The sequence below is a fragment of the Danio rerio genome, chromosome 10 (assembly GCF_052040795.2).
Source record: "Danio rerio strain M-AB ecotype USA chromosome 10, GRCz13ab, whole genome shotgun sequence".
Lineage (NCBI taxonomy): Eukaryota > Metazoa > Chordata > Actinopteri > Cypriniformes > Danionidae > Danio > Danio rerio.
Genome location: NC_141030.1, coordinates 30,438,610 through 30,465,076, shown reverse-complemented (window position 1 = coordinate 30,465,076; position 26,467 = coordinate 30,438,610). Strand labels below are relative to the sequence as shown.

General features: G+C 33.6%; 3 protein-coding genes across 15 annotated transcripts in view; 2 read left to right on the top strand and 1 right to left on the bottom strand.

Moving 5' to 3' along the window:
- mcf2b (MCF.2 cell line derived transforming sequence b) overlaps positions 1 to 3,288 on the top strand; it is a 36,087-nt gene extending 32,799 nt beyond the window's left edge. For 3 of the 9 annotated variants that reach the window (XR_015501185.1, XR_015501184.1, XR_015501183.1), the window contains exon 28: positions 39 to 896. Coding sequence is in view for 6 of the 9 variants with exons in the window: in XM_087270861.1 (XP_087126987.1) it covers positions 39 to 118 (80 nt within the window). In the remaining 3 variants the exon portion in view is untranslated. Of the gene's footprint in view, positions 1 to 38 lie in introns of all 9 variants that reach the window. The other 6 variants (XM_087270861.1, XM_087270858.1, XM_087270863.1 and 3 more) reach the window with 2 other exon arrangements.
- On the bottom strand, positions 2,398 to 23,045 carry f9b (coagulation factor IXb). Of its 3 annotated transcripts, none has more exons than XM_087269733.1 (9): positions 22,621 to 23,045; positions 16,533 to 16,602; positions 12,750 to 12,919; positions 12,638 to 12,662; positions 12,421 to 12,534; positions 10,145 to 10,279; positions 9,653 to 9,951; positions 7,178 to 7,301; positions 2,398 to 6,496 (listed from the first exon to the last, which is right to left on the bottom strand). In XM_087269733.1, the coding sequence occupies exons 3-9, from the start codon at positions 12,837 to 12,839 to the stop codon at positions 5,907 to 5,909; spliced, it is 1,377 nt and encodes a 458-aa protein (XP_087125859.1). In that variant the 5' UTR covers positions 12,840 to 12,919; positions 16,533 to 16,602; positions 22,621 to 23,045; the 3' UTR covers positions 2,398 to 5,906.
- The window catches only part of fgf13b (fibroblast growth factor 13b), a 27,445-nt gene continuing 20,095 nt past the window's right edge, over positions 19,118 to 26,467 (top strand). Inside the window, 3 exon segments of one of the 3 annotated variants that reach the window (NM_001328492.2) lie at positions 19,118 to 19,363; positions 19,575 to 19,724; positions 22,534 to 22,704. In NM_001328492.2, coding sequence (NP_001315421.1) covers positions 19,673 to 19,724; positions 22,534 to 22,704 — 223 coding nt within the window. In that variant the 5' untranslated portion in view covers positions 19,118 to 19,363; positions 19,575 to 19,672. 3 annotated transcript variants of the gene reach the window in all.

Genomic DNA, 26,467 nt, shown 5'->3' with positions numbered 1-26,467 from the left:
GCGTCTATCTCTGAGCGCACTTGTGTGTTTTCTCATAGGTGCGGGAAATATAAACAGCAGGAAGCCCAGCAACACCTCAGTACATCCACCACATGTACACAAAGCTTCCACCATGTGACAGCCCTAAAGGCCATTACTGTCATTCAGGACTTGAGCCCAGTCACGCCAACCTGACGCACACAAACACACACCAAGTCAGGAAAACAACCGTCTGCTCCAGAGTAAGTTTCCATCTGCCATCAGTGGGGATTATGTATGGATTTAAAGACAAAAAATATCTCTTCTCCAATGAGCCAATGACACCATCTATTTACTACAACAACAAAATGTGGAAATAAAAGGAGCTTTGCAAACTGTACACTGATCCACTTCATCCCTGGAAAGTACTTCATCACCGTACTGTGCCATTACACACAATAGGAAACATGTATTTGTGTAGTTAGCAGTTTTTCATTGAATAGTACAACCAAAAGGCTTACGGCATGGGGCTTTGAGAAGTATTTTTTGCCTTTTTGGATGGGTTTGATGATCGGACACTCGTTTAAAAATAGTCTATTTTAATGCTGAAAGGAATGCCAGAGCTTCAGTGAATGAAAGATAAACTCACATCACTAACTAGTCTAACGTGCCAAAACCTGACATTCCATTTGCAGATCACCTGCTTGGGTTTCACTCTTTGTTTATTTTATTCTTCTTCTTATTTCGTCTCAAATCACTTCATCAACAATAACTTTCCATAACAGTTCCATAACACATCTATAGTATATGAATGTATATTTTGGAATATTGCATAAAAAAGGCTGAAAATAAATGCGCAGAACTTCATAAAAACCAAAACCAGCTGAAAAATGTTTTAATACTTAAACTGTGTTGGAAACTACACTCACCGGCCACTTCATTAGGGACAACTGTCCAACTGCTCATTGACAGTAACTCAAATAACCACTTGTTACTACCGAGGTATGCACAAGAGCATCTCTGAACGCACAACACGTCAAACATTGAGGTGGATGGGCTACAGCAGCAGAAGACCACAACGGGTGCCACTCCTGAAGAAAAGGAAACTGAGGCAACAATTTGCACAGGCTCACCAAAATTGGACAATAGAAGACTGGAAGATTGTTGCCTGGTCTGATGAGTCTCGATTTCTGCTGCGAAATTCAGATGGTAGGGTCATAATTTGGCGTCAACAGCATGAAAGAATGGTTCCATCATGCCTTGTATCAATGGCTCAGGCTGGTGGTGGTGTAATGGCGTGCAGGATATTTTCTTGGCACATTGTGTTAACGCCACAGTCTACCTGAGTATTGTTGCTGATCATGTCCATTACTTTATGACCACAGTGAACCCATCTTCTGATGGTTACTTCCAGCAAGATAATGCACCATGCAATCTCAGACTGGTTTCTTGAACATGAAAATAAGTTCACTTTACTCAAATAGCCTCCCCAGTCACCAGCTCTCAATTTAATAGAGTACATTTGGGATGTGGTGGAACGGGAGATTCGCATCTGATAAATCTGCAGCATCGGCGTGATGCTATCATGTCAGTATGGACCACTATCTCTGAGGAATATTTCCAGTACCTTGTTAAATCTATGCCACAAATGATTTAGGCAGTTCTGAAGGCAAAAGGGAGCCTAACCCGGTACTATTAAGGTGTACCTAATAAAGTGGCCGGTGATTGTAAATTTGTCTATGCAAAAAAAAACAACAACAAAAAAAAAATTAGTGGTTTCAGCAGATAAAGTGACATGATAACTACTAATCAGCAGATCGATTCAATGCAGTCTAACTTGAAAACATGATTAATGTTTGTTTTTTAAATGGGAAATTATGTCATTTGTACAGAAATGTACAACTTTGCAAAAGGAGGACCACCCTGAAACCCACCCCTAAACACAGCATTCAGCGTGAGTGTGAAAAGATTGCATATAAATGTACGAATCGGGTTCATATGAATTAGCCACTAAATTACAAAATTACTAAATATTGTTTCAGCTATTCGTCCGTCATAAAAATGATTTGATAAAAATGATACCTCCCAGAACCGTCCTCGCAAATAGTTTATGCAATATGCCAAATTTAGAGGGAAACAAAGCTATTGGGATTTATTGCTTCACTTCAATGTCTAAAACACGCTGTTCACCTTCAGATGATCCACATTTATATTTCTATTGACTTTACGTCAGATTAAATATGGCTGTTTTTACTGCTTTTCTGTTTTTTTAGTTACCAAAGTGTTTCTGTATGGGATAGAAGAAGTAGCTTAATTCATTTTGAATGCTTTAAAATTAGTATTATATATAGTTTTTTTTTTTTTAACTTTGGGTCTGTTTTTGTCATTGAAATGAAACTTTGCTCTGTGGTATACATCAATATAATGGCCACTTTAAGCTTTTCCATTTCATCATTTTTTAATCAACTTACAGTATTCCCAATCCATTCCTGCACTCACAATGTGCACTTAACTTTGTTAACAGCTTTTGAGGTGAATGTGCTAGATGTCAAAAAGTATTTCACTAGTTAGCATCATAAAAAAAACTGCAATGAATAAATACACCACTGTTCCAAAGTTTAGGGGTCACTACATTTTATTTATATATGAAAATAATTTGAGCAAGAATGTGTTAAATTGATCAAAAGACACAGCAAAGATATTAATACTTTTACTCTTTTTAATTTAAAAGCTGTTTTTTAAAATTATTTAGAATAGTTTTCACACAAAAAATTAAGCAGAAGAGATGTTTATAACATTTATAATAATATAAAGTCATATTCCAATGACTTCTGTAAAATCACCTGACACTGAAGACTGAAGTAATGCTTTTAACATTTAAAAGATTCAAAAGATCACAGTTATTTTAGACAATAATACTATTTTTCTGTTTTACTCTATTCTGATCAAATTAAGAAATAGCTTATGTGATGATAAAAGACTTTCAAAAATCTCACATACCCCAAACTAGTGAACAGTAGTGTATATGTGCATGTCCTGTTAAAAGAGGGGGAATAATAATGATAGAGAAAACTGGATGCGGTCTGAACGAGTCTCTTGCGTGCTTCAATTTAAAGTACGCTTCTTAAAGCCATACACTTCTAGTGTATAATATGTACAGAGATACTAAGACGAAAGTGACCTCATACTGATTTGTGGTACATTATGTATGCAATTAATTTCGCTAGATGTACAAGCACAAAGTGTAAGAAGGAAAACTATATTTTTCTTGATTGTTACAGTATGTCTGTTGAACGATGACTAGTAAATATCATCTGTACAGAAAAGTCATTCCAGCGTGTATTTCTTCAACACAAAGAAACTAAAAAATTCGGGATGCATGATATTGTTTCTTTTTATGCTGATATTTGAAACAGTAATGTCGTCTGCACTTCGTTCTAGCGGTTTTTACATTTTGGTGCAATAATCTTGTTAATAGAATCATTCAGAAGGGCATGATCTGCACTTGCTAAATAATTATTTACATTATTTATTTCATATTCTTAGGAGGTACAAAACCTCCTCCTTAGGAAAACACTAAAGTAATATAAAGTAATTATTTAACGAGTGCCAATACTTAAAAGAACTACAGCTTTTTTGTGTTGTTTTTGGGTGTTCATTTACAAGTTTTGCGATGTGATTTTAGTCCCAAGTGAGCTGTAGTTTTAATCAAATCAGACTTTTCACCTTTTGACACAAATTAATGATTGATTTCTTTACAGAAATGAACTTTATTTTTTACTTTTTAACATTTTAAGTGCCTGTTAGTAAATAAGTGACTGACAACTGGTGTCCTGATGTTACTGCTTGCACTCCTGGTTGACATTGAAGTTATAGCAGACTCATAAAAATTGCTTAATTTTGTTTGCATATCAGCATAATTTTGCATAACAAACCAAAACCATTTCAAGTCATTATTGGTTGATTCTCTGAGGAATATTTCCAGTATTCCAGGATTAAGGCAGTTCTGAGGGCAAAAGGGGGTCTGACCCAGTAGTAGTACGATGTACCTAATAAAGTGGCCAGTGAGTGTAAATTTGTCATTTTTGTAAAAAAAATTAATATGTCGATTTGCAAAATAAAAAGAGACAAAAATGTGGTTTTCAGCAGATTGATCCAATGCAGTCTAACTGGAAAACATAAATCATTTTGGGTTTTTTTTAAGTAGGAAATTGTGTCATTTGTACAAATCTTGTACAAATGCGCAGAACAATCTTTACAATTGTGTGTACAATCTTTTTAAGCGTTCCGATAACATCATGCATCCCAAATGCTAGGTTCACACTAATTGCGAGTTTAAGTATTCACCAGTAGGCATGGGACTATACCCAGCAAACAATTTTGTCTTTAATAGACATCTAGATGTATTAAACTTAAACATAGTCAAATAGGCATATTAGACAGACTTTATAAGTGTAGTCATTCATTTCTGTTTATTTGATGACTAGCTTAGTTTTGGGCTATTCTTAGACATCTATTATATTTTCACTGACAGCCCAAATTTAGCCTTGTTTTAGCAAAGATGACCATGTATAGACGTCTATTAGACATCTTCCATAGATATATACACTAGATATTGTATACAGACCCTGAGGATGCGTCAAACACGCCGCCACATTTGTACAGTGCTTTCAGCACAAATGTCACTTAACCACACTCGTCAAGACCAAAGCCAATGTAAAGATGATGGACTTTAGCACTGGGTACAGGTGTAATAATGAGCAAACAAAGAAAAGAAAGCATAAAGGTGAAACATTTCATTGGTAAAATTTTGTTTTTTAACTTTTTACATGTTACAAACTTTTCTGCTGAACAAGTTTTGATGATAATACAGTCACTTACTGCATTCACAAGGCAAAGTAGCACCAACTTGCACTAAATTCTAGGCTTATGCTAGTTTTGTTGAATAAATGAAATATGACAGCAAGATGCTGCGGTGCCAGCAACTTGTATTATCTCTGGCTCTAAATGGCCAGTCCTGGTCTCGTATTCATTTTAAAGGAGCGCTACCCTGTACTAAAATGGCAGCTCTATTGATGCATTCCTTCCAATAGACAATAATAGATTAGGGGACATCTAATGTAAATACCTATGGACATCTTTTAAAAACAAAAAATGCTTGCTGGGTACTTCCTCGGTTTAGAAAAGTGAAGGTTTTAAAAACACTTTTTTCCCCTACCTTTCCTACAGTTTTTTAAAGCTGTTGTTTTATCAAAACTATTTTATTTAGTTTTTTTTTTTTCGGGTAGCAGTATCTAATAAAGTAAATATAGGACTTTCTATATAAAAAACTACTGGTTTGCCCACGATTTTGGAAATATTTAAAAAACAAATTGCATATGCGCCAACTATCCAAGAATGCTATAGACCTGAACAGTGGAGTGGCGTAAAAGAAAAATATCCACAGATGCGTTTTAAATTTTTAAAAAGAAATCTGTGTTTTTAAAACTAATGAAGATAGCAGTAGTCAACGATTTATTTTAATTATTTAGCCTGACATGTTTACTGTTCCAAAATATTTAAAACGTTTCCTAAAATCAAAAATATTGTGTTCAATGGGGGAAAAGTTTTCCCAGACATTTAAAAATAACATTTTAAAGCAGTAATCATAACACGGTGATATTTTTATCCAAGATTTTCATACTGACAGAAATCCATACTGGCACATGCCTGTTCGCGAGTAAATTAAAAGTCAACGCAAAGGTGCATATATCAAATTTATATGGCAAATTTCCTCAATGTGGCACAAATGTCACGTGATGCAGTACGCGTTTGCCACGAATGAGCAATATTCACCTCATTTGCATCTTAAGTTAACACATTCAGGGGTGAAAAAACATCCCATAGGTAATCTAGAGTGGATGCGCTTGATCTCTTCCCATTTGGTGTGAACCTATACAAAAAAAAATCTAATTCAAACTCTGTTGATCACCATTAGACATATGTCCTGTTCTGATTCTGGTAATGTTAGTAATCCAGGCCATGTATTTGGAGATGCGGGTGTAGATGCCATACTTCCCCTCTTTAGCGCACTCCTCGCCCCAGCTGACGATGCCCGTTAGGAACCAGGTGTCTTTGTAGCGGGTGGCGTGCGGGCCTCCACTGTCCCCCTGACAGGCGTCTTTACGTACCGTACTGTAACCGGCACAGAACATAAAGCGGGAGATGCTGTCGGTGCTGCTGCCTTTGCACTTTATTCGGTCCACATAAGGTAGTTCCACTTTCTGCAGCACATTGGATTCGATGCCACCATAGCGTAACCTGCCCCAGCCACTCACCAGGGAGTTTTCTGCGCTCTGAAGCAAGTTTTCAGTGAAGTCTTTGGAGCCCAGGCAGATAGGTACAGCGTAGTCGAAGAGTATGACAGGCTTCTTCAGCTTTAACAGGGCGATGTCGTGGTTGTAAAGGCTTCGCTGAGAGTTGTAGCGGGGATGGATGTGGTACTCCTCAATGCCGTGGTCAGACTCTGTTCCCTCCATCTTTGAGACGTCATGTTCACCTGTTGAAATATAACAACTCATTTTTAATCTGTGTAAATTAATTTGGTCTCTCTTAGCTGCATGCCAATTCTGTGTTCTCTCCTCCATCCCCAACTCCTCCTAGCTCCTTACTCATATCTAATATCTGTTTAAGGTATTTAGCTTATAGGTACATGGTAATCAATGTTGGTATATACAGTTGAAGTCAGAATTATTAGACCTCCTGAATTTTTAGCCCCCCCAGTATATTTATTTCCCCATTTTGAAAAGATTTTTTCAACACATTTCTAAACATAATAGTTTCAGTATCTAATCTTTCTGATAATTGATTTCTTTTATCTTTGCCAAAATGAGAGTATATAAAATTACTAGATATTTTTTCAATTGCAATTTTAAGGCTTAACTAGGTTAATTAGGTTAACTAGGCAATTTGGGGTAATTAGGCAAGTCATTGTATAATGATAATTCATACAATCTTAAAAAATATTGCTTAAGGGGATAATAATATTGACAATAAAAGGGTTTATAATTAAAACAAAGACGACTTTCTCCAGAAAAAAAAATGATATAGGAAATACCGTGAGACATTTATTGTTCTGTTAAACATCATTTGGTAAATAATGACAGCAACACAAAATATGCAGACAACAAACATGAAAAATGTCACTAACAACTTGTGCTAGTGTTGTGTGGTCTCTCACCCACTCTGATGAAGAAGGACCCCTGCTTCCCTTCAACACAGTGGGCAGCGGTGATGACCCACTCTTCACTGAGAAGAGAGCCTCCGCAAAACACAATCTTATTTACCTTTTCCAGAAAAACCACCTGCCAGCATCATAAACAAAAGAACACTCAAGTTTTATGTCAAGGCATATATATGGGTCCTATAGGCTCTAATCATTTGACCACTGTTCAGGCATATCACACAATAAAGACTATTTAAAGTTGACTTTTATACTCATTCTGAATCCAAAATTAAATGGCTATTTGTTGAAGAACTAATTGTCTACAGAAATGTGTCACCCACTTCTTCATCTGTTAAATTCAAATCCTTGATATAAAGAATGAAAGGATGCCATATGTTATCAAATACAACAATTGAAAGCATCTGTTTTATCCACTGAGCCGTATTTGGACTTTGAATTTTTGTTCATAACAGAGTGAAATATTTTGTTTTTTGCATGAAGCAAGCTGAGATCGATAAATGTTCATTCACTTCTATTGTACTTTTGTTTTTTGCGGCATTTTAAGGGAGAGTTTACCCAAAAATGTTATTTCTGAAATCATTTACTCACCCTTGGCTGATTCCAAACCAGTTCGAGTTTTGGTATTTATTTTTGTTTTGTTGAACAAAAAGTTTAAATATTTTGAAAAATGTTTGAAACGGGTAACCATTGACTTCTATAGTAGGAAAAAACATACTATAGATGTCAATGATTATTGATTTCCAGCATTCTTCAAAATAATCAGTTTGATATTTCATCTATTGAATTTCATATATTGTTTAACAGAAAAAAAAAAAACTCCACCTGTTTTGGAACCAGCCAAAGCTAAATAAACGATGGCATGATTTTCAGTAGTATTCCAGCACACTGTGAGCATAAATGTGACCCTGGATCACAAAACTAGTTATGCATGTAGATTTTTGATAATGAAGATTAATGAGCTTGTTAGCATAGGACAAGAAATGAGCTTCTTCAAAAAGGATAATATTGACCACTGGGGCGACATACAACTATAAAAAACCTGCAATCTGAGGGTGCAAAATCTTAAAAACTTGTCTAAAGAAAGTGCAAACGAAGCATTTTACAAATCAAAATTAAGTTATGATATATTAATGTAAGATTTACAAAATGTCATCATGGAAGATGATCTTTGCTTAATATTCTAAAGATTGTTGGCAAAATATAAAAATGGATCATTTTAATTTACAATATTTACAATACAATTATTTTTGGGGTTTTTCTCACAAATATACAACATGTTTCGCTTCTTGTCACATGTTAGTGTAATTTGTTGTTAGTTTTGGCATCTGTTCGCTGCACTGAGAAAAAAGGGAAACTGCTGTGTCTTTCAATCAAAGTACATTTTTATATTGGATTAAATGAAAATGATGGTTATATTCAATTCAACTTAAAGCATAAAACTAACAAAAAATTTAGATCACTTCTTGCTCACCAGGTAGTGTTTTGCCATCTGCCACTCAAATGTGAAGTTTGGATTTAAAAAAATAAATAAATATTTAAGTGTATTAATTAATAATATTAATTCACGTTCTCTCTAAAACAATGTTTTGCTTTTAAGTGGATTTTCTTTCCCCCCTTGGCCAGAACAAACATTTTCATTAATTAGTTTAGTGAAAATTTAAATTTTACTACATTACAACTCGTTTTAATACATTTAGCTGTAAGTACAGTAAGTTTTTAGGTTGGTCCAAAGCAAAATTATACCTTGATGTAAGGGTAAAAACAATGTTCTACACTGTACGAAAGAGAAAAAAAAGTTAATGCAAAGTTAATGTTGTTAACGTTATGAAAATACAGCTGTCCATTGTTAGTTCATGGTAACTCTCGGTGCATTCACTAATGTTAACAAGCAGGAATTTGGATTTTAATAATGCATTGGTAAATGTTGATCTATGAGTTATAAACGCTCTTCAAGTATTGCTCATTATAAGTTCATGTTAGTACATACAGTACATTAACTAATGAAACTGAACTGTAAAGTGTGACCAAAATATTTCTACTTTGCATGAATTAATTTTTTTCTTGACTACAATAAATATACTACTAACTATTTTAGCTGCAACAAATTACAGTAATTTATAAAAGTATAATTCTTTCAGTGTTTCCCAGAGATGGGTTGCAGCTGGAAGGGCATCCGCTGCGTAAAAACTTGTTGGATAAGTTGGCGGTTCATTCCGCTGTGGTGACCCCGGATTAATAAAGGGACTAAGCCGACAAGAAAATGAATGAATGAATAATTCTTTTAGTGTGTTTAGAGCCAGAAATTTGGCCATCAGACTAAAAATTATTTAGTCTGTTATATGTAACGCCCTCAATAAATAACTGTTCAGAGGATTTTAGCCACAAAACTGGGTCTGCTTAAGCAGATTGAGAAAGCCTCTTATAAATGTTTAATTTACCCAGACACACACAGTTCATCACATCACTTACCTGCCAGGGAATCTCTCCTGGTATGGCTTCATCTCCTCCTACAATGCGATACTTATTGTTAGTTGTATTGTTGATATTGGTCAGGATGGGAGAAGAGGAGACATTTTGCAGTGAATTTCGAGGTGTGCTTGTGCTGTTCATTTCAGAAAGATCTGTAGGACTGGATTCTGTTGTGTTGTATTCGGTTCCATTAATGTGACTGATGGTCTGATTTTGATTTACAGTCTCAGTGGACTCAAGAGCCCTTGAATTGAGAGTTTCAGCAATGATCTTTCCAAGACGTCCACAAGGATACTGCCCTATAAAGATGTCAGTGGATGAATTAGAGCAAGATCCAATTGCAAGACCCAACTTGCAATCATATTCCTTAAATGAACATAAAGTCATAGTGCACAATATAAGAAAAGCTTTGAGCTGTGAGATTGAAATATAAGTTTGGTGCAAAGTAGCTTAATGTGGGTAATTGGTGTGTAATGAGTGTGATTGCTGTACCTCGCGGTTCACAGGATCTGCCGTCTATAGCCAATCTGTAACCCTCGGCACAGTCACACACTGCTCCATAAATTTTATCCACGATGCAGAAATGCATGCAGCCTCCATTATTTACATGACACTGTTTGGCCATCTCTGCACCAGAGGAGTCCATGAAACACCACATATCGTTTTAGCAGAGGAAGCAAACAAGGTTTAAGCACTTCTTTTTGACCAGGAAAATATCAGAGAGTTATTTAGACAGAGATTACATAAAACATACATATATTACATTTATAACAATTAAAAAATATAATATAATATAATGTAACGTAACGTAACGTAATATAATATAATATAATATAATTTAATATAATATAATATACAGTACACTATATGCACTTTTAGAAATGACTAGAAACAGCATTAAAATAAAAATAAAAATAAGATACTTCCATATATTTATTAATATAATTCAAACAATATTGCACAATAAAACTACAAATTAAATCACATAAATAATTCATAATAACATTAAAAAATAAAATTACTAAAAAAAAATTTGAAAACAGCCAAAAATAATAAAATAATGTATTGTAAAATTGTAATATACAGTTGAAGTCAGAATTATTAGCCCCCCTTTGAATTTTTTTTTTGCTTGTTTTTTTTCAAATATTTCTTAAATGATGTTTAACAGAGCAGGACATTTTAACAGTATGTCTGATAATTTTTTTTTTCTGGAGAAAGTCTTATTTGTTTTATTTCAGCTAGAATAAAAGCAGTTTTAAATATCATCTTTTATATGGAATAGAAAAAATGCACTTATCCGTAAAAATATTTTACATCGACACCGAGACCACAAAGGATTGTCATTACCCAACATTTCTATACCCAGTATGTACTGGGTATGAACAACATACCCAGCGTTATAACTGGGCAGCTAATATTCAAGCATTGTTAAACTTGTCAAATTCACCAAATGACAGTGGCCCTAATTAGTTATCTTTAGAAAACACATCAGGTCGTTCAACCTTTCTCCATGCTCTGCTTTGCTCAAATTTTCCGACACCTGAACCTTTATCTAAATACTCTTTAAACCCAGTTGTCAAAAAACACTCACTCACTTTTGCACTTAAAGAACTATCAGCCCATGCACACCATGGCAATAAATCATTTGTTCACCCCCTCTACTATAGACAAAACTATTGATATCTGGTCTATGAAAGGTCTTAAGACATTAAAAGATATGTTTATTGATGGGCAATTTGCTTCATTCCAATAAGTAAAAGGCCGTACTGATATGCTTTTTTCTCATCTGGCAACCTGTTTTAGATCACATAAAAAAGATGGACCTCTCAGTTATTTTAGAAGAGTAGAACCTTTTCTTGTTTTTTAATTTTTACATTTTTATTTTTTTTTTTCTATTTTGTTTATTTTTGTTCCCTTATATACAAGAGTAACATATGTTTTACTTAATATTATTATTTATTTGTATTTTATCTTAATATTATTTATACATTTTATAGAACCTAAATGTATATGTGTAACAGGTTTTGTTTGTTTGTTGTGTAGAAAAAGTGAAAAGCTATTTGTACTGTATGTTTCATGTCTAATATGTTCAATAAAAACACTTTTGAGCAAAGAATAAAAGCAGTTTTTAATTACAAACAACAACAACAACAACAACAACAAACAACATTTTGAGGTCAAAATTATTAGCCTCTTTAAGCTATATATCAGCTATAAATAAGCTATATATGTCTTGAAAAATATCTAGTCAAATATTATGTACTGTCCTCATGGCAAAGATAAAATAAATTATTAGAAATCAGTTATTAAAACTATTATGTTTAGAAATGTGTTGAAAACATCTGCTCTCCATTAAACAGAAATTGGGGGAAAATAAACAGGGGGCTAATAATTCAGGGGGGCTAATAATTCTGACTTCAACTGTATGTAAACATATAGTTTACATATATAAACAATATTATATTATATTATATTATATTATATTATATTATATTATATTATATTATATTATATTATATTATATTATATTATATTATATTATATTAGAGGATAAACCAGAAAAAACAATATATTAAAACATGCAATAAAAATAATTAATAAAAACTGTCAAACAAAACAATGAAATAAATTATGAAAAAAATATGCTGACAATTTTAATCTATGTATACCATCTAAAAAAATTATTTATATAATGTAAATAAAAACCAAATCATATCTAAACAGAAACATAATTATCAAATATACGCTTCCAAGAAATTGCATCTTACCTAACTCACAGTTCTTCCCGCTGAAGCGTGCAGGACACCAGCAGGTGTATGTGTTCATCCCATCCTCACACTTCCCTCCATTCTGACAGGGAGACGACAAACACTGGTCTCCATCTGAAAGAAAAATAGAGACCATAATCATCACATCAAGATATCCTTCTAATAATGTCCATTCTCAACATACAAACACAGCACATCCATCAATATTCAACCTCACCCATATAAGTGATCCAGAACTTCATCTGAAAGAGAGTTTGGAAGGTGTTTAACCTCACAATAAAAATCCTAAAACACGACAATGACTTTAAAAACATGCTTGCGTTACTTACAGTTTTCTCGTTGTTCTCAAAAACCTCTCTGGCTTCTTCTAGACTGCAGCGTTCCTCATAACATTCCCGCTCCAGGTTGTCCTTCATCATCTCCTCAAGTCCTCCTGTGTTATAACGCTTCTGTCTCTTCAGAAGAGACTCGGCCAGATCCCTCGGCAGAAACACTGAAGCTACACACAAAACAACCACAGTGAGAAATTAGGAGTGGTGCTACTTTAAGGACACAGAAAAAAAAAGTTAAAAGCAATTTGCAGATATTTTTAGTATTTAAGGTAATGCTGTTGTAGGTAAGGCTTTCTATGTTCATATCTGAAGAGCTGATGTCTCTGGTAATAAAAATACAAGTTAAGGAACAGCAAACACTGACAATATGTGCTAAGATGAAGAAATGCTGTCGATAATTGTAATTAATTTGTGTTGGGGCAACATGAAGTAATTAAGTTAACATACAAGTTCTTGCAAATGTAAGTGGATTGAACATAAAACAGTTAAGTTGTCCCCAAAAAACTTAAGAGTTGTGTTGTTTTAACCCATTTTATATAATAGTTTGAACAAACACCAAATGTGGATTTCAACCACACTGTAAAAAATGCTGGGTTCCACACAATCGTATTGTGTTGGGGCAACATGAAGGTATTAAGTTCTAAGTTAATTAAGTTAATTTTGCAAATTGGAGATTTGCCAAATTAAATGAGTGTAATTTAATGAAAGTTAATTCTACTCATTTAAAAAGAGTTTTGAACTCTTGAGGGTTAAAGGTAATGATTAAATACCTCATTGCTTCAACTATAAATGGAGTAAGTTTACAGTACTCGTATAGATTTGTTTTTTTTTTTTAACTCAAATTGGTTTGTAATCGGTTTCCTCAAATGGTTTGAGTTGCCTTAACTTATTGGGTTTTAAGAACTCAGTTGTTTTCATTTCATTTATTGCTCAAATTGCTTTGTTTACTTAAATGAATTAAGTTTAAAGTACTCATTAGGATTAGTTTTTGAACTTGTTGCAATCGGTTTCCTTAAATGGTTTGAGTTACCTTAACTTTTTAGGTTTTACAGTGTATAAGTCGCTTGAACAAACACCAAACGTCATTTTTGAGTGTATACAATTTGCATGTTTTTAAAAGATTTTTATCATGGTATTGAAGGTAATGCTGTTGTACTTTAAAAGGTTTTCTATCTTCAAATCTGAAGAGCTGAAGTCTCAAGTAAGTAGTAGGTTCCACCCAATCGGTTTGTGCAGGGGCAACATGAAATAATTAAGTTAGCTTTTGCAAATTTAAGTGGATTAAACATGAAACAAATAGGTTGTCCCCAAAAACTCAAGAATTGTGTTGTTTCAGCACATTTCATATAAGTCGTTTAAACAAACACCAAACATCTTTTTTTAAGTCTATAAAATTTGCATGCGGCGACGCAGTAGGTAGTGCTGTCGCCTCACAGCAAGAAGGTCGCTGGTTCGAACCTCGGCTGTGTCGGTTGGCGTTTCTGTGTGGAGTTTGCATGTTCTCCCTGCGTTCGTGAGGGTTTCCCCCACAGTCCAAAGACATGAGATACAGGTGAATTGGATAAGCTAAGTTGTCCGTAGTGTATGAGTGTGAATGAGTGTATGTGCATGTTTCCCAGAGATGGGTTGCGGCTGGAAGGGCATCCACTGCGTAAAACATATGCTGGATAAGTTGGCGGCTCATTCCGCTGTGGCGACCCCGGATTAATAAAGGGACTATGCCGACAAGAAAATAAATTAATGAAAATTTGCATGCTTTTTTTTAAAATTGAAGGTATTTGAGGTAATCCTGTTGTATTTTAAAATGCTTTTTATATGGTTAAACTTGAAGAGCTGAAGTCTCCAGTTTAAGAAAACTGAAACATTTTACAATTTAATTGTTTTTTTTTTTCACATGAAAAGGTGGTGTAAACTTCTTTCTCTCTTTTATAACTCTTTAAACACAAGGCTTTGACTATGTTGAAAATGTTTCTTCCTGCCGTAATACACTGATCATTTTGATAATTTAGTCACATTTGTAAACTGTGCTACTAAACAGCCTATATTTCATACTAAAGTCTGTTAAATACAACAGTTTTTATTTAATTCTATTTATATCAAGTTTATTTGTATAGTGCTTTTCACAACAGTATTATTTCAAAGCAGCTTTACAAAAGTTGCACATTTTTACATTACAATCAAATTCGGAAAAGGTTATTAGTTACCATAACTTTATTAGTTACTAATAACTTTAACTAATTAACTAGTAACTAATAGCTTTTAACAGTTAAAGTTATTATATGAAGAGTTTGGATGCAAAAACCTCTGAGTGCCGTCTGAAATTTCCATCGAAAATGAACTTTTTTCTCAGCCTCCTTTGTTTATGTTGAGATATTTCCCTTTAAAGACCAGGAAAATGACTTAATCTTTGCCATAAAAGTGATATTATTGAACGTACACACAGGAGCCTGATAAAAATACAAATTTTAGAAGAAAATTTCAGAGGGCATTTAGAGGTTTTTGCATCTAAACTCTTTATATATAAACGTTTTAAGAACAGACAATAAATTAAGTCAGATGAAAGTTAACATACCTCCTGAAGAAAGCCAGAATTCAAGCAGCAAACTGCACATCAAAATAACGGGATGAATCTTCACCATTTTCTCTATTATGATTTCCCTTCAGGCACAAATCTTTCTCAACAGTCTAAATACCTTCATGATCTGCTCCAAAGTTCAGCACATACGTGTTTGCACTTCATGCGAACTGATATCTCATCCGGTGGGTGTTTTTCTTTTTTCAGTACGTGCCTTCATGCAGTGTTTGTGATCTTTTTCCAGCATTTTCCCCATTGTTATTCTAATTTAAATAAGATCTATTTCAATCAGTAATGTGTAGTGTAAGAAAACATCCCTGCGGCTGAATAATGCATTTTGTCATATTTCGGATTTCATAAAGTAGCCATTTAAATGTATAATATGTATATTTATTTAATATTATATTTGCATGATGCCACAGCATGTGCGTGCCTGAGTCATTCTGCCTTTTTAATGTTTTTTTCCTGCTGAGTCAGAGATTTCAGTTCAGACTTGGGACCCAGCAAATATTGACTTGGCTGACTAACACTCCTCCTCTCATAATTGACGTCCATGGCTGCTAAACTAGCTATTGCTATTAAAAATACAAGTTAAGAAATAGCAAACACTGACATTATGTGTCAAGATGGGGATATGTGCTTAGATGTTTATTTTCCTCTGCGAGTCAGTTCTCCTTTAGTGATTAATGGTGAAAAAGTGAATTTTTGTATGAGTGTATCTTGTGCTAGACATGTATGAAAGCAGACAGATCTGGTTTTCCATGTAGATTTGAAATATTTATAGGTCTCATATCCGTCCACCCAACTTGGGTGACTTGCAGTATCTTTTTTTATGTAACAGGATTTGTGTTTTCTCCGTGGCAGTCGAACAGGAAGTTTAATCTACATAATTAATGCTGCTCTTGGATGGGTAAATGAAGAGGGAATTACAATGACTTTCACATGGGCCAACTAGTCAAATATTATAATATATTTCTATAAAACAAAGTCAGGGTTTCTGCAATTTAAAAGTAAATTGAATACTTTATAAGATATTTTCAAGTAAACTAAAAGGAATAAATTAAAGAAAACAATATCTTAATGCAGTATGTATTTAAATCGAATAAAAATACAGATAATGATCAAATATGCTAAAATATTAAATATCAACAAACTCAGGATAGTTCACTCAAAACTGAAAATTCATTCTGTCATCATTTACTCACCTTTCACTTGTTCCACGGCACTTAGAAAAAGTAACTACATTTCTAGTAACTCGCTTGTTTCTTTCCTCATCTGTTGAACACAAAAGAAGATAAAAATCCAAAATCAAACAAAAAAGTGCTCAGGGGTAGCTTAAATAATGTGTTGGTGCTCTTTGAGTAAGAGATTAATCAAAATAAACAGTAAAAGTCTGTCCAAGGCACTCACAAAATGTGGAAAAATATTAAAAATCCTTTATTGACATGGCTATTCCTTAAAACTGCACCAACGCGTTTCGGCAAACATTTGCCTTCATCAGGGTAACGACAAAAGATGAGATTTTAAAGATTGCTGAAAACCCTGTGAATATTCTCTTCCATACTCGTTTTTCCTATTGAATGTTAATAGTTACAATTTTTCAAATTGAAATAGATGAACAACAGATGAAAGAACATTAATCAGGTTAGTAACAAGTGAAGGGTTAGTAAATATTAAATAGTGAGTACATTTTTGTACTCTTTTTGAACTTTTTTGAACTCTCTTTAAAGAGAGTTCAAAAATGTTCAAAAAGAGTACAAAAATGTACTCACTATTTAATATTTACTAACCCTTCACTAAGTTAAAATAAATAAATTAAAATACAATTGGCATGTGTTTGTTCTTGTATAGTTAATATGACAATCATTTAAAGTTTAAATGACTGTCTTATTAACTATACAAGAACAAACACATGCCAATTGTATTTTAATTTATTTATTTTAACTTACATTTTGGTTACTGATATATCTTGAATGAAGATGTATAGATATTTGTATTGAACAAGTATCAAAAATACTAGAGATATAAATTTTATTAATTCATTTATTTATTTAATTTCCTTTGGCTTAGTCCCGTTATCCATTAGGGGTCACCACAGTGAAATGAACCGCCAACTTATCCAGCATATGATTTACACAGTGGATGCCCTTCCAGCTGCAACTGAGAAACACCCATACACTTTCACATTCAAACACATACACTACGGGCAATTTAGTTTATTCAATTCACCTCTAGCGCATGTCTTTGGACTATGGGGGATACCGGAGCACCCAGAGGGAACCCATGCTAACATGGTGGGAGAACATGCAAACTCCATACAAAAATGTTTACTGACCCAGCCGAAACTGGAACCAGCGACCTTCTTGTTGTGAGATGACAGTGCTAACCACTGAGCCGCCGTGTCGCAGATGAGTTTTATAGCATAAGTCAATGCGTAATAAATTTGTAATCTTGTATATTATAGCGGCTGTGACTCACTTTCTACTCAAAACACTACATTAAAAAAGGGATGAGTTATTTTTTAAAAATCTCATTAAAATAAATCCTACTGTAAACTTAAATAAGCTGACTTTCCCACCCTTACTGCAAGAAATGACTTTTTGCATATAAGCAAGATCAGCCTAAACCTTAGCAAGCAAATGACTCCATCATAAGCTAAAATAACATTACAGCACCCCTGCTCGAGTTGATGACAGATTCAAAACCCATATGATGCAAATTTTGTTTAACCATAAAACAAATCCAGCTTCTTCTTTTAAATGGTTGGCCACATATAACATAAACTGGGACTACTTGGAATCTTAAATATTTGCTAACTAACAAAGTAAAAGGAATGACATAAAATATTACATAACTGCTACCCTTGAAATAGTTTACTTAGTAAATATATGCTAGATATTGAAAACAAATGTACATTTTGTGACTTGGAAGAAACCATTGTTCATCTTTTTTGTGAAAATACTTAAGTGAAACTTTTGGACGAACTATCTATCTCTCAGAAAAGACAAATGTTTAAATACTTTTGACATATTTGTCTTTTATTATAACTCTGAATCTTGCGTTCAGTACATTGTTAATATTTTTATTATAATGGGTAAAGTTTTTATTCACAAATGGACATTTTTGGAGAAGATGTGAATTCTGGTTATTTTTTATTGACTATAAGTCACATACTTTGTATTTAATGGGCATAAAAAATAAATAATAATAAAAATCTTTGAAAAGTCAAAAATGGCCTGATCTTTTATTCATTCATTTATTTAATATGTTTTAAAATCTCTCTCTTCTTTAAAATGTATTATGCAGATTGTAACAGCATCTTCGTTTTTTACTAATGTTTTAAGTTTCTGCAATCTATAGTAAACTGTTTTTGAAGCCAATAAAAAAGCACTCCTGCTCCTTTTAAAATCATTATCAGATATTCTTGCTTACAATGTTTAGTTCAGATGGCCTGCCATCTGAAATTCTCCTCTAAAATGAGTTTTATTCTAAGGCACCTGTTAGCAGGTTAATTAATTTCCCTTGTATTGTGATTAATATGTTGCTTTCTGTTCATTTGAAAAGATGTCATGAAAACAAACACATGAGCCTGAGAAAAATGCTCATTTTGAAGAAAAATTTCAAGTCTGTTTTCAACGACTGCTGTTTAAACCAAACCTGCTGTTTGTTAATGAATGGTGTTGCGTAAATGTGCACGTAATGTTTGTCAACTCGAGAGTATTCTTTCTGACCGAGAGGCGTCAGCGGCGGGCGACGTCACGCGTCACGTGGTGAAGTTTGGGCACCACAACGCGACCTTAGTGAAATACACCGCCATGTGGTCTGATTGATGTGTCAAAGCACATCATGAGCGCTCGAACTGTAATCTTACACACCGCAAACTGAACGACACTAAAACAGCCTGGGAAGCGGCCTTTGACGTTTTAATTTTTAAAGAAGACAGTTGTTACATTTTTTTCTCACTGCCTTTCCTCTGTCATGGAACAAAGCGCAATGTACACCTGCCAGAGGAGATCGTAATAACGACCAGCACACGGTGAGCATTCAGCAACATTTAATTCCACTGACGTTGAACTAATTTAATTAACATTCATATTCAAATTGCTTGATGAGTTTGTTTGGGAAAGCATTAATGCTAGATTTATGCTGCATGCTGTAACGTTATATGATACTTGATGATCTATAAACACTATTTTAAAAACAAAAAGACATCAGCCTGTTATAAGCAGCACTCTGGTTCCTTTAAGGAGGGGTTGGCCACTGTTTAATAGAAGAGCCAGTTTTAAATGATCGGACCGTTTTGGTGTGAGTTATCATCTGGAATTCTTCATCAAAACTGGGATCTATGAGCGGGAAAGCATTATTAAAGACGAAAGAAGATAAGGATGCAACCAAAGGTAAGATATCCCATATATATTAACATGATTATCATCTTTTCCTCTATGCACTGACATAAATATGCTTGTTTATAATTCTAGGGAAACTGTTGGTTGTGGTTATGCAGACGGTTACAATGAATGGGCCGATGCCAAGCATAGCAGGGAAAATCATTAAAAATTGATTCCCTCGTCGTTAGTAGCCTGCAATCTATTAAACATCTACAAAAAAAGAGTAACGCTACATTAATGTGACTGCTTGCTAGCGTTCAATCTGATTGATACATACAACCAACAAGTGCGATGTTTATTTAGCGTTTGTATTTTGAGGCGCGGTCACTTTAAATCTACTGTAATAACAGCTGAGCGCGCTTCACGAGGAGCAAAAATAGCTTTCCACGCTTCTCATACTTTACCTCAGAAACAGCAAACGCTTCAGTCAAAAGGCTTTCTCTTGACGAAACGTGTGTGTAAAAGGAAAATGAGTATTTATGTGTTTATTTCCTACTTGAGCGTGATATACGCACGCTTCAGTTCACGGAGGCTGGGGGTACCTATTGCCATGGAGACAAAGAGGCGGGAGGCTTCTCATTAAAAATACATATGATGCTGTATAAAGCAGATGTATTCTGTATTTTTAGCGTCTACAGCGGTTCTTGCACTGGACATAAATTGCATAACATTTTATATAAGGTCAACAAGCATTAAAGTGCTCGTTTTTAGCCTAAAATGTGTAAGTAATCTAGTTAGGTATCCACAACCCCCTGAAGAGGGAGTACTAAATGCTTGTGTGGGGGGATTATGTTTGATTAAGCTGTTAGAGGAAAAACTCATTAAAGTTTATTACGTCATGGAAAAGTGTGGAACAATCAAGACATCATCTGCACTTGAGGCCATGTTAAATGAGGGGTCATTAAAGAAGGCATAACTTTTAATTACATTTAATAGACCTTTGGGGATTCAGCTTAAATGAGAGATTTGGCTTCTTCGGGGTTTTGATTGAACACAACGTTCGTTTAAAATGTTGCGTTTAATTCTGGTCACTGTATGTCACCGCTTGTGTCAGTGTTTGATTTTAGCGTCCTTCAAAAATATGTCGTATGCTGTGTCGTTGATAGTATTAACATTGATTTTTTTTCAGGTTGAAGCCTCAGTGATTTACACATCGTGGCCTCATAAATTTCAGGGACTAAGATTTATCACATGTGATCTGCTATATAAATGCTCCACTTCTATGTGTGTAAACAAGACTCCTTCAGATCTTGTGGGCTAACCATTAGAAGAATGTAACAAAATATATTTAGAAATTTGATTAGAGGTAAATAAATCCTAGAGTGGTCAAAGACAAGAATAACATTTTTGAGGTGTCTAAATAAAAATTAATTCATAAGATTTTATATAAATAATGTCAATGTTACCTAAATGACTTTAACGCAGTAGTAGTAAAACTTTATTGTTCTTGACAGGAAATTTAGTATGGGCATCATCATGCAAATCATGGAATGATGACATTCCATAAAAACAATGCAAACAATGCACAGTAGTCACAATAACTCATTTCTAATAACTGATTTATTTTCTCTTTGTCTTGATGACAGTACATATAATTTGACTAGATATTTTTCAAGACACTAGTATTCAGCTTAAACTGACATTTAAAGACTTATCTAGGTTAATTAGGTTAACTAGGCAAGCTAGGGTAATTAGGCAAGTTATTGTATAATGATGCTTTGTTCTGTAGACAATCGAAAAAATGTATAGCTTAAAGGGGCTAATAATTTTGACCTTAAAATGGCTTAAAATTTTAAACTGCTTTTATTCTAGCCGAAATAAAACAAATAAGACTTTCCCCAGAAGAAAAAATATTATCAGACATACTGTGAAAAATTTGAAAAAGAAAAAAAAATTCAAAGGGGGGCTAATAATTCTGACTACAACTGTATATATATTCAGATGCACAAACCTATAAATGCCGTCTGAAATTTTCTCCTAAAATTGAAATTTTTCTCAAGTTCCAGTGTGTATGTTGAGTAAATCCCTAAGAAAATGCTTATATTAGAAGAAAATTTCATATGGCACTTAGACGTTTTCTATTCAAAGTATAATAATAATTCAAAGAATTCAAAGTATAGTTGCAAATTATGAAAACGTGAACTCACAATCAAAATTATTGAGTGTTTATGGACTGCTGAATCCCTCAATCCCTAAATAAATTTATGTAAACAAATGTCTTATAATTGTTCTTCTAAATATGCCTTACAAGACTAGACTATATATATATATATATATATTGTAGTATAGAAATTATTGCTTCACTCAATGAGTTCATCTTAAAATAACATATTTTTCTCATAAAATCATTGTAAAAATGTATCTTAGTCATTATTTTTAGTCACATTCTTATATACATTCTTAGAATGTGTATGTGTGTGTGGGGGGGCTGTGAAAGCTTAATTGCATAATAATTGTTTTTATGCTTTTGTCTTTGACTCTAGCTGCATTAATAAATTGGACTAATGAAAAGTTCTTTAAAAAGTTTATATGTTTCTGTTCAGCTAAGACCTGAATTAGTGTGTATATATTTGAACTTTTGTGAAACCTTAAGTTAATACTTTTGTAGAAATTGTGTATATGTCACTGAACCCATAGCTTTACCACCAGATGTCAGTATCATCTTTCAAAACTTATTAGGTCTTTTCTATACCTCTTGGCTTGGCCGCTTGGTATGTGTACGTGCACGCTTGCATGCATCAATATAGTCTTAACATGATGTCTATATTTATAATAATGCCATTGTCCCCCTAATACTTGTTGTCCTGTCATGTTAAAGTATACACAGTTCAAGATGGCAAGGAGTACATTCTGTTGCGGACGGAATCAAGTCTATCTCTCGCTGTAGATCAGAAAGAAAACTCACCTTTTCACAGTAAATGTCAGGAGCTCTTTTGCTGTCCTTTCTGGAAACTCTTCGTTCTAAGAAAGAAAAAAGAAAACACTGAAGGTTTGTCGAGACGCGAGGTTTATCAGTTCTGCCTGCTTAGCACTTTCACCGCAGACTAGCATTGACAATGTTTCTATTAGCAACAACTTAAAAAATGTACACCGTGCTGCGCCACCATAAACAGAATGCGTTGAATATGCTTTATATCACAACGCATGCTATTGTGAATTTGAATGAATTGTTTTATTTTGTTTTTTTGTTTTTTAAGTCTTTGATTTATAAGGAAGTATAATACACTTATGTATATTACTCCTGCATGTAAACACGGACAGTATTTCAAACCCAGTTTGTTTCATTGCGCACTTCAGGAACATTTGAAGCCCAACATTTCTTCTAAAAGCACATTTCGTATCTTTTAGCGCCATCTTGTGGCGATTTCTGAAAGTATCTTCATCAGGGTGGGGTTGTTGTTTTTCTTTCTCCTCAGAAATGTGGCTGAAAACGAATTGTAGCACCGCTAAAAGTTGTTTATAGATTGTTTTACAGTTTATATATAAAATAATCAAACTGTTCTGATAATCTACAAGTTTGAATTATCTAAGATGTAGGAAGAATAAGAATTATGCGTTTCAGGCCCGTAGCAAGCCTGGTGAAAGGGGTGATTCCTTTTCTTAAAATGTGGACTTATTTGAAGTTATTCATCTCATATTCTGTTTAATTATAATGTTTAAATACTCAAATACGTATTATTTTTATTTATATCCTTATTTTTTGATCTACCAAACATATTTCCTTTTTAGATAGGATTTTTATACAATTAGTAATTAGTATTGAATTAACTTTAATATGGACTGCATATGGTGCTTTGGACATTTTCATTCAATTTCAAGAATAATGTCCAAGATTTAGAATAAAAGTTAGGCTACTTGTAAAAAAAAAAATTCCGACTACAGGCCTGCATTTGAATTATCTGAGATATAAAAACTATAAAATTAAAAAGCACTACAGCAAGATCTAATTAGATAGATGCAACTATTGAGATCTATACAATGGGAAAACAAATCACTTCCGTAGTTAATTTGAATAAGGGTATATTCCTGGGAAAATGAAGGAAATGGGTTGAATATATTTCACTTAGAAGACCTGATTGTGTTGCTATAAACAAACAGAAGATGCTTAACTGATAGATACATATGCTAATGTGTGTATACGTATATGGCTATATATTTAATCATATTGTATTGTGTGTTATCCACCTGTGTATAATGAGGATGGTCATTTGAGATTATTCTGGAAGGAATTAAATTATGACATGCGTTCTCACCCTGGATTTAAATAGTCCTTTAATTTTTATAGTTTTTTAATGCTATTTTTTCTATTTATAATTTAACAAAATGTAAGTACTATGTATAGTTAGTACACCTGACAATAATGAATGCAGGGCTCAACAATAAGGACTGCCCAATGGCCCGATTGGTCCAGCGCTGCCTTTTCATTTAAGTTTTATTTGCCTGCGACTTTTTGAAAATTGCGTGCAAATACAGTCTTAGAATTGAGAAACAGTTTGTGTTTTTGAACCTTTAAATGCCACCTTCTTTGTGTAGTCATAAACATTATAATGTTTTTCCATTCCTCTTATCTGATTGGATGATGTGAGCATGTTATTATTTTCAAATTAACCATTAAATGAGTCTAAAGGAAACAGACATTTATGTGGGTACAACACGATGAAAAAAATGAAGTGATGTTTTGCAGTTTGCCATCAGTTTGGGATGTCAGCCATCTTATGTTTTGCAATATAATACCTGCACATTTTTCATATTGTTATTTTTGTTTACATTACACTTTGAATTTTGCTCATTATACATTTATAAAAAAAAAATATATATATATATTTAAGTTAGATTCACAGACATTATTTTGACACATTATTTAAAACATGGCTAATAAATAGCTATTAACTTTTTTTTTTTTTGGTGGGGCAGGTGAAAATTTTGTCAGGGCAAGTAAAAATTTAAACCGCTGGCCCAATCAGGCCAGAAAAAACCTTAGCATTAAACCCTGGTACGCAAATTGTATGTCACTTAAGGTCACATACTGTGATTCAAATGGAGTGTTCACATAAAAACAACAAGAACTAACTACTATAAGAACTAAGAACAATTATTAATATAAATATGTCCATGCATTTGTGCCATTACAACCAAAGACTACAACTAGATATTGTATAATATACTGTATATATCAAATCAATTTAGGTTTTATAGTTATATTATTGCCTTAAAATGAGTAGAAAGAGTGATAATGACAGCATGTTTGTTAATAGAAACATAGAACACAGAAACTAAATAGACTGCGAAGACATAAAGAATTAATAAAAAGTCAATGTCCTGAGATTTGATGTGCATAACTAATATAGAGACTACATGCGCATGCTAACATTACATAAAACACTTGTGTATATGACATTGACTTTGATATGATCTAAAACTGACACGAGACGAGCAGGAAGATGTGTGCTTGGTTGTGTCGTCAACACATAAGAGGAAGGAAGGCCAGACTAATTTGATTGCCCCTGTTTGAGAGGGAAAAAATCCAGTTTCCTCATTACCCGATATCTCATTATCCTCTCTCTGTGCTGGTTTGCTTTGCTGTTCTCGGCTGTTCGAGAAGCGTGCAAAATATCTTTCTTTGGCCTGTTGTTTTACACGACAGCCTTGGCAACAAAAAACAAGTGACTATAAGATTGATAGTTTGAGCGTATACAATTAAGTAAATCCTCAGGTTTGTGATTAGAAAGCATTTAGCATTAGAGTGTTTGCTTGCTCTTCTATATCCTTGTCTACTTGCTGTGAATGACCCTGAAGGGAATGATAGAGTTGGCAGGATCACAGATGCATCTGATGAATCATTGATAAGGCGCCCTAAACTCATAGTGGTCTGTCAATAATAGCCGATAATGATCTGCTATGATCGCCGGGCTGTGCTCTTGTAATGGATGGAATACACATGAGAATTTGTTGAAAGTTTGCAACGCCCTTTTTCTTGCGTTTGCACACTGTGAAGAAGTGCGAAAGAATAAAAGGCTGCTTTGGATGTCTGTGAGAGTGGCATGGCGTTTCCCTTGAGAAGATCTGTATCAGGTACACTTTTAGATATCTGTTGATATCCCAGCAAGAGGGGGGCTCTAGATAGGAATGATAATGGCTGATAATGGCATGTTTGAGTGGTTGAATGGATGCTTTTGTTTGTAATTAGCTGAGAGGTACAAGTCTTTAGTTGCTGTCCGTGGTGCTGAAATTAACCTGTGAAACTAAGCTTAAGTGGGTCACTGGAGTTTTCTAGTTGTTTCTTCAAAGGAAGGTTGCCGATTTAAAAACTAAACAATTAAAAAAGTCATATAAATATATATAATGTATTTGGCACCACCAAATGATTCTGGTGTCATTAAAAACCCGTTAAATTAACTAGAATTGGATGAAGCGTTTGATGAAAATGGCATTTTGACTTCATTAACAGATACTAAATAGATATTCAACAATATTTAAAGCAAACTTTTAAAGTAGCATTAAAAAATGAAAGCATATAAATAAAGTTCAGAATGTTGTTATTAATTAATGAAGAAATTCTCAAATTTGCAAACAAGTTTGTGTAGATATTTAAAAAGTTGATCTTAGAAATAGTGCTACATTTAGTTTATCATTTATTTATACTACTGTATATGATGTTACTGACTCAAGTTGCTTTCTAATTTCTGTTATTTGGCAGTTTTAAGTCGTTTTGTGGCCTTTTTTGCTTATCATATCCACATATTTTATGAATA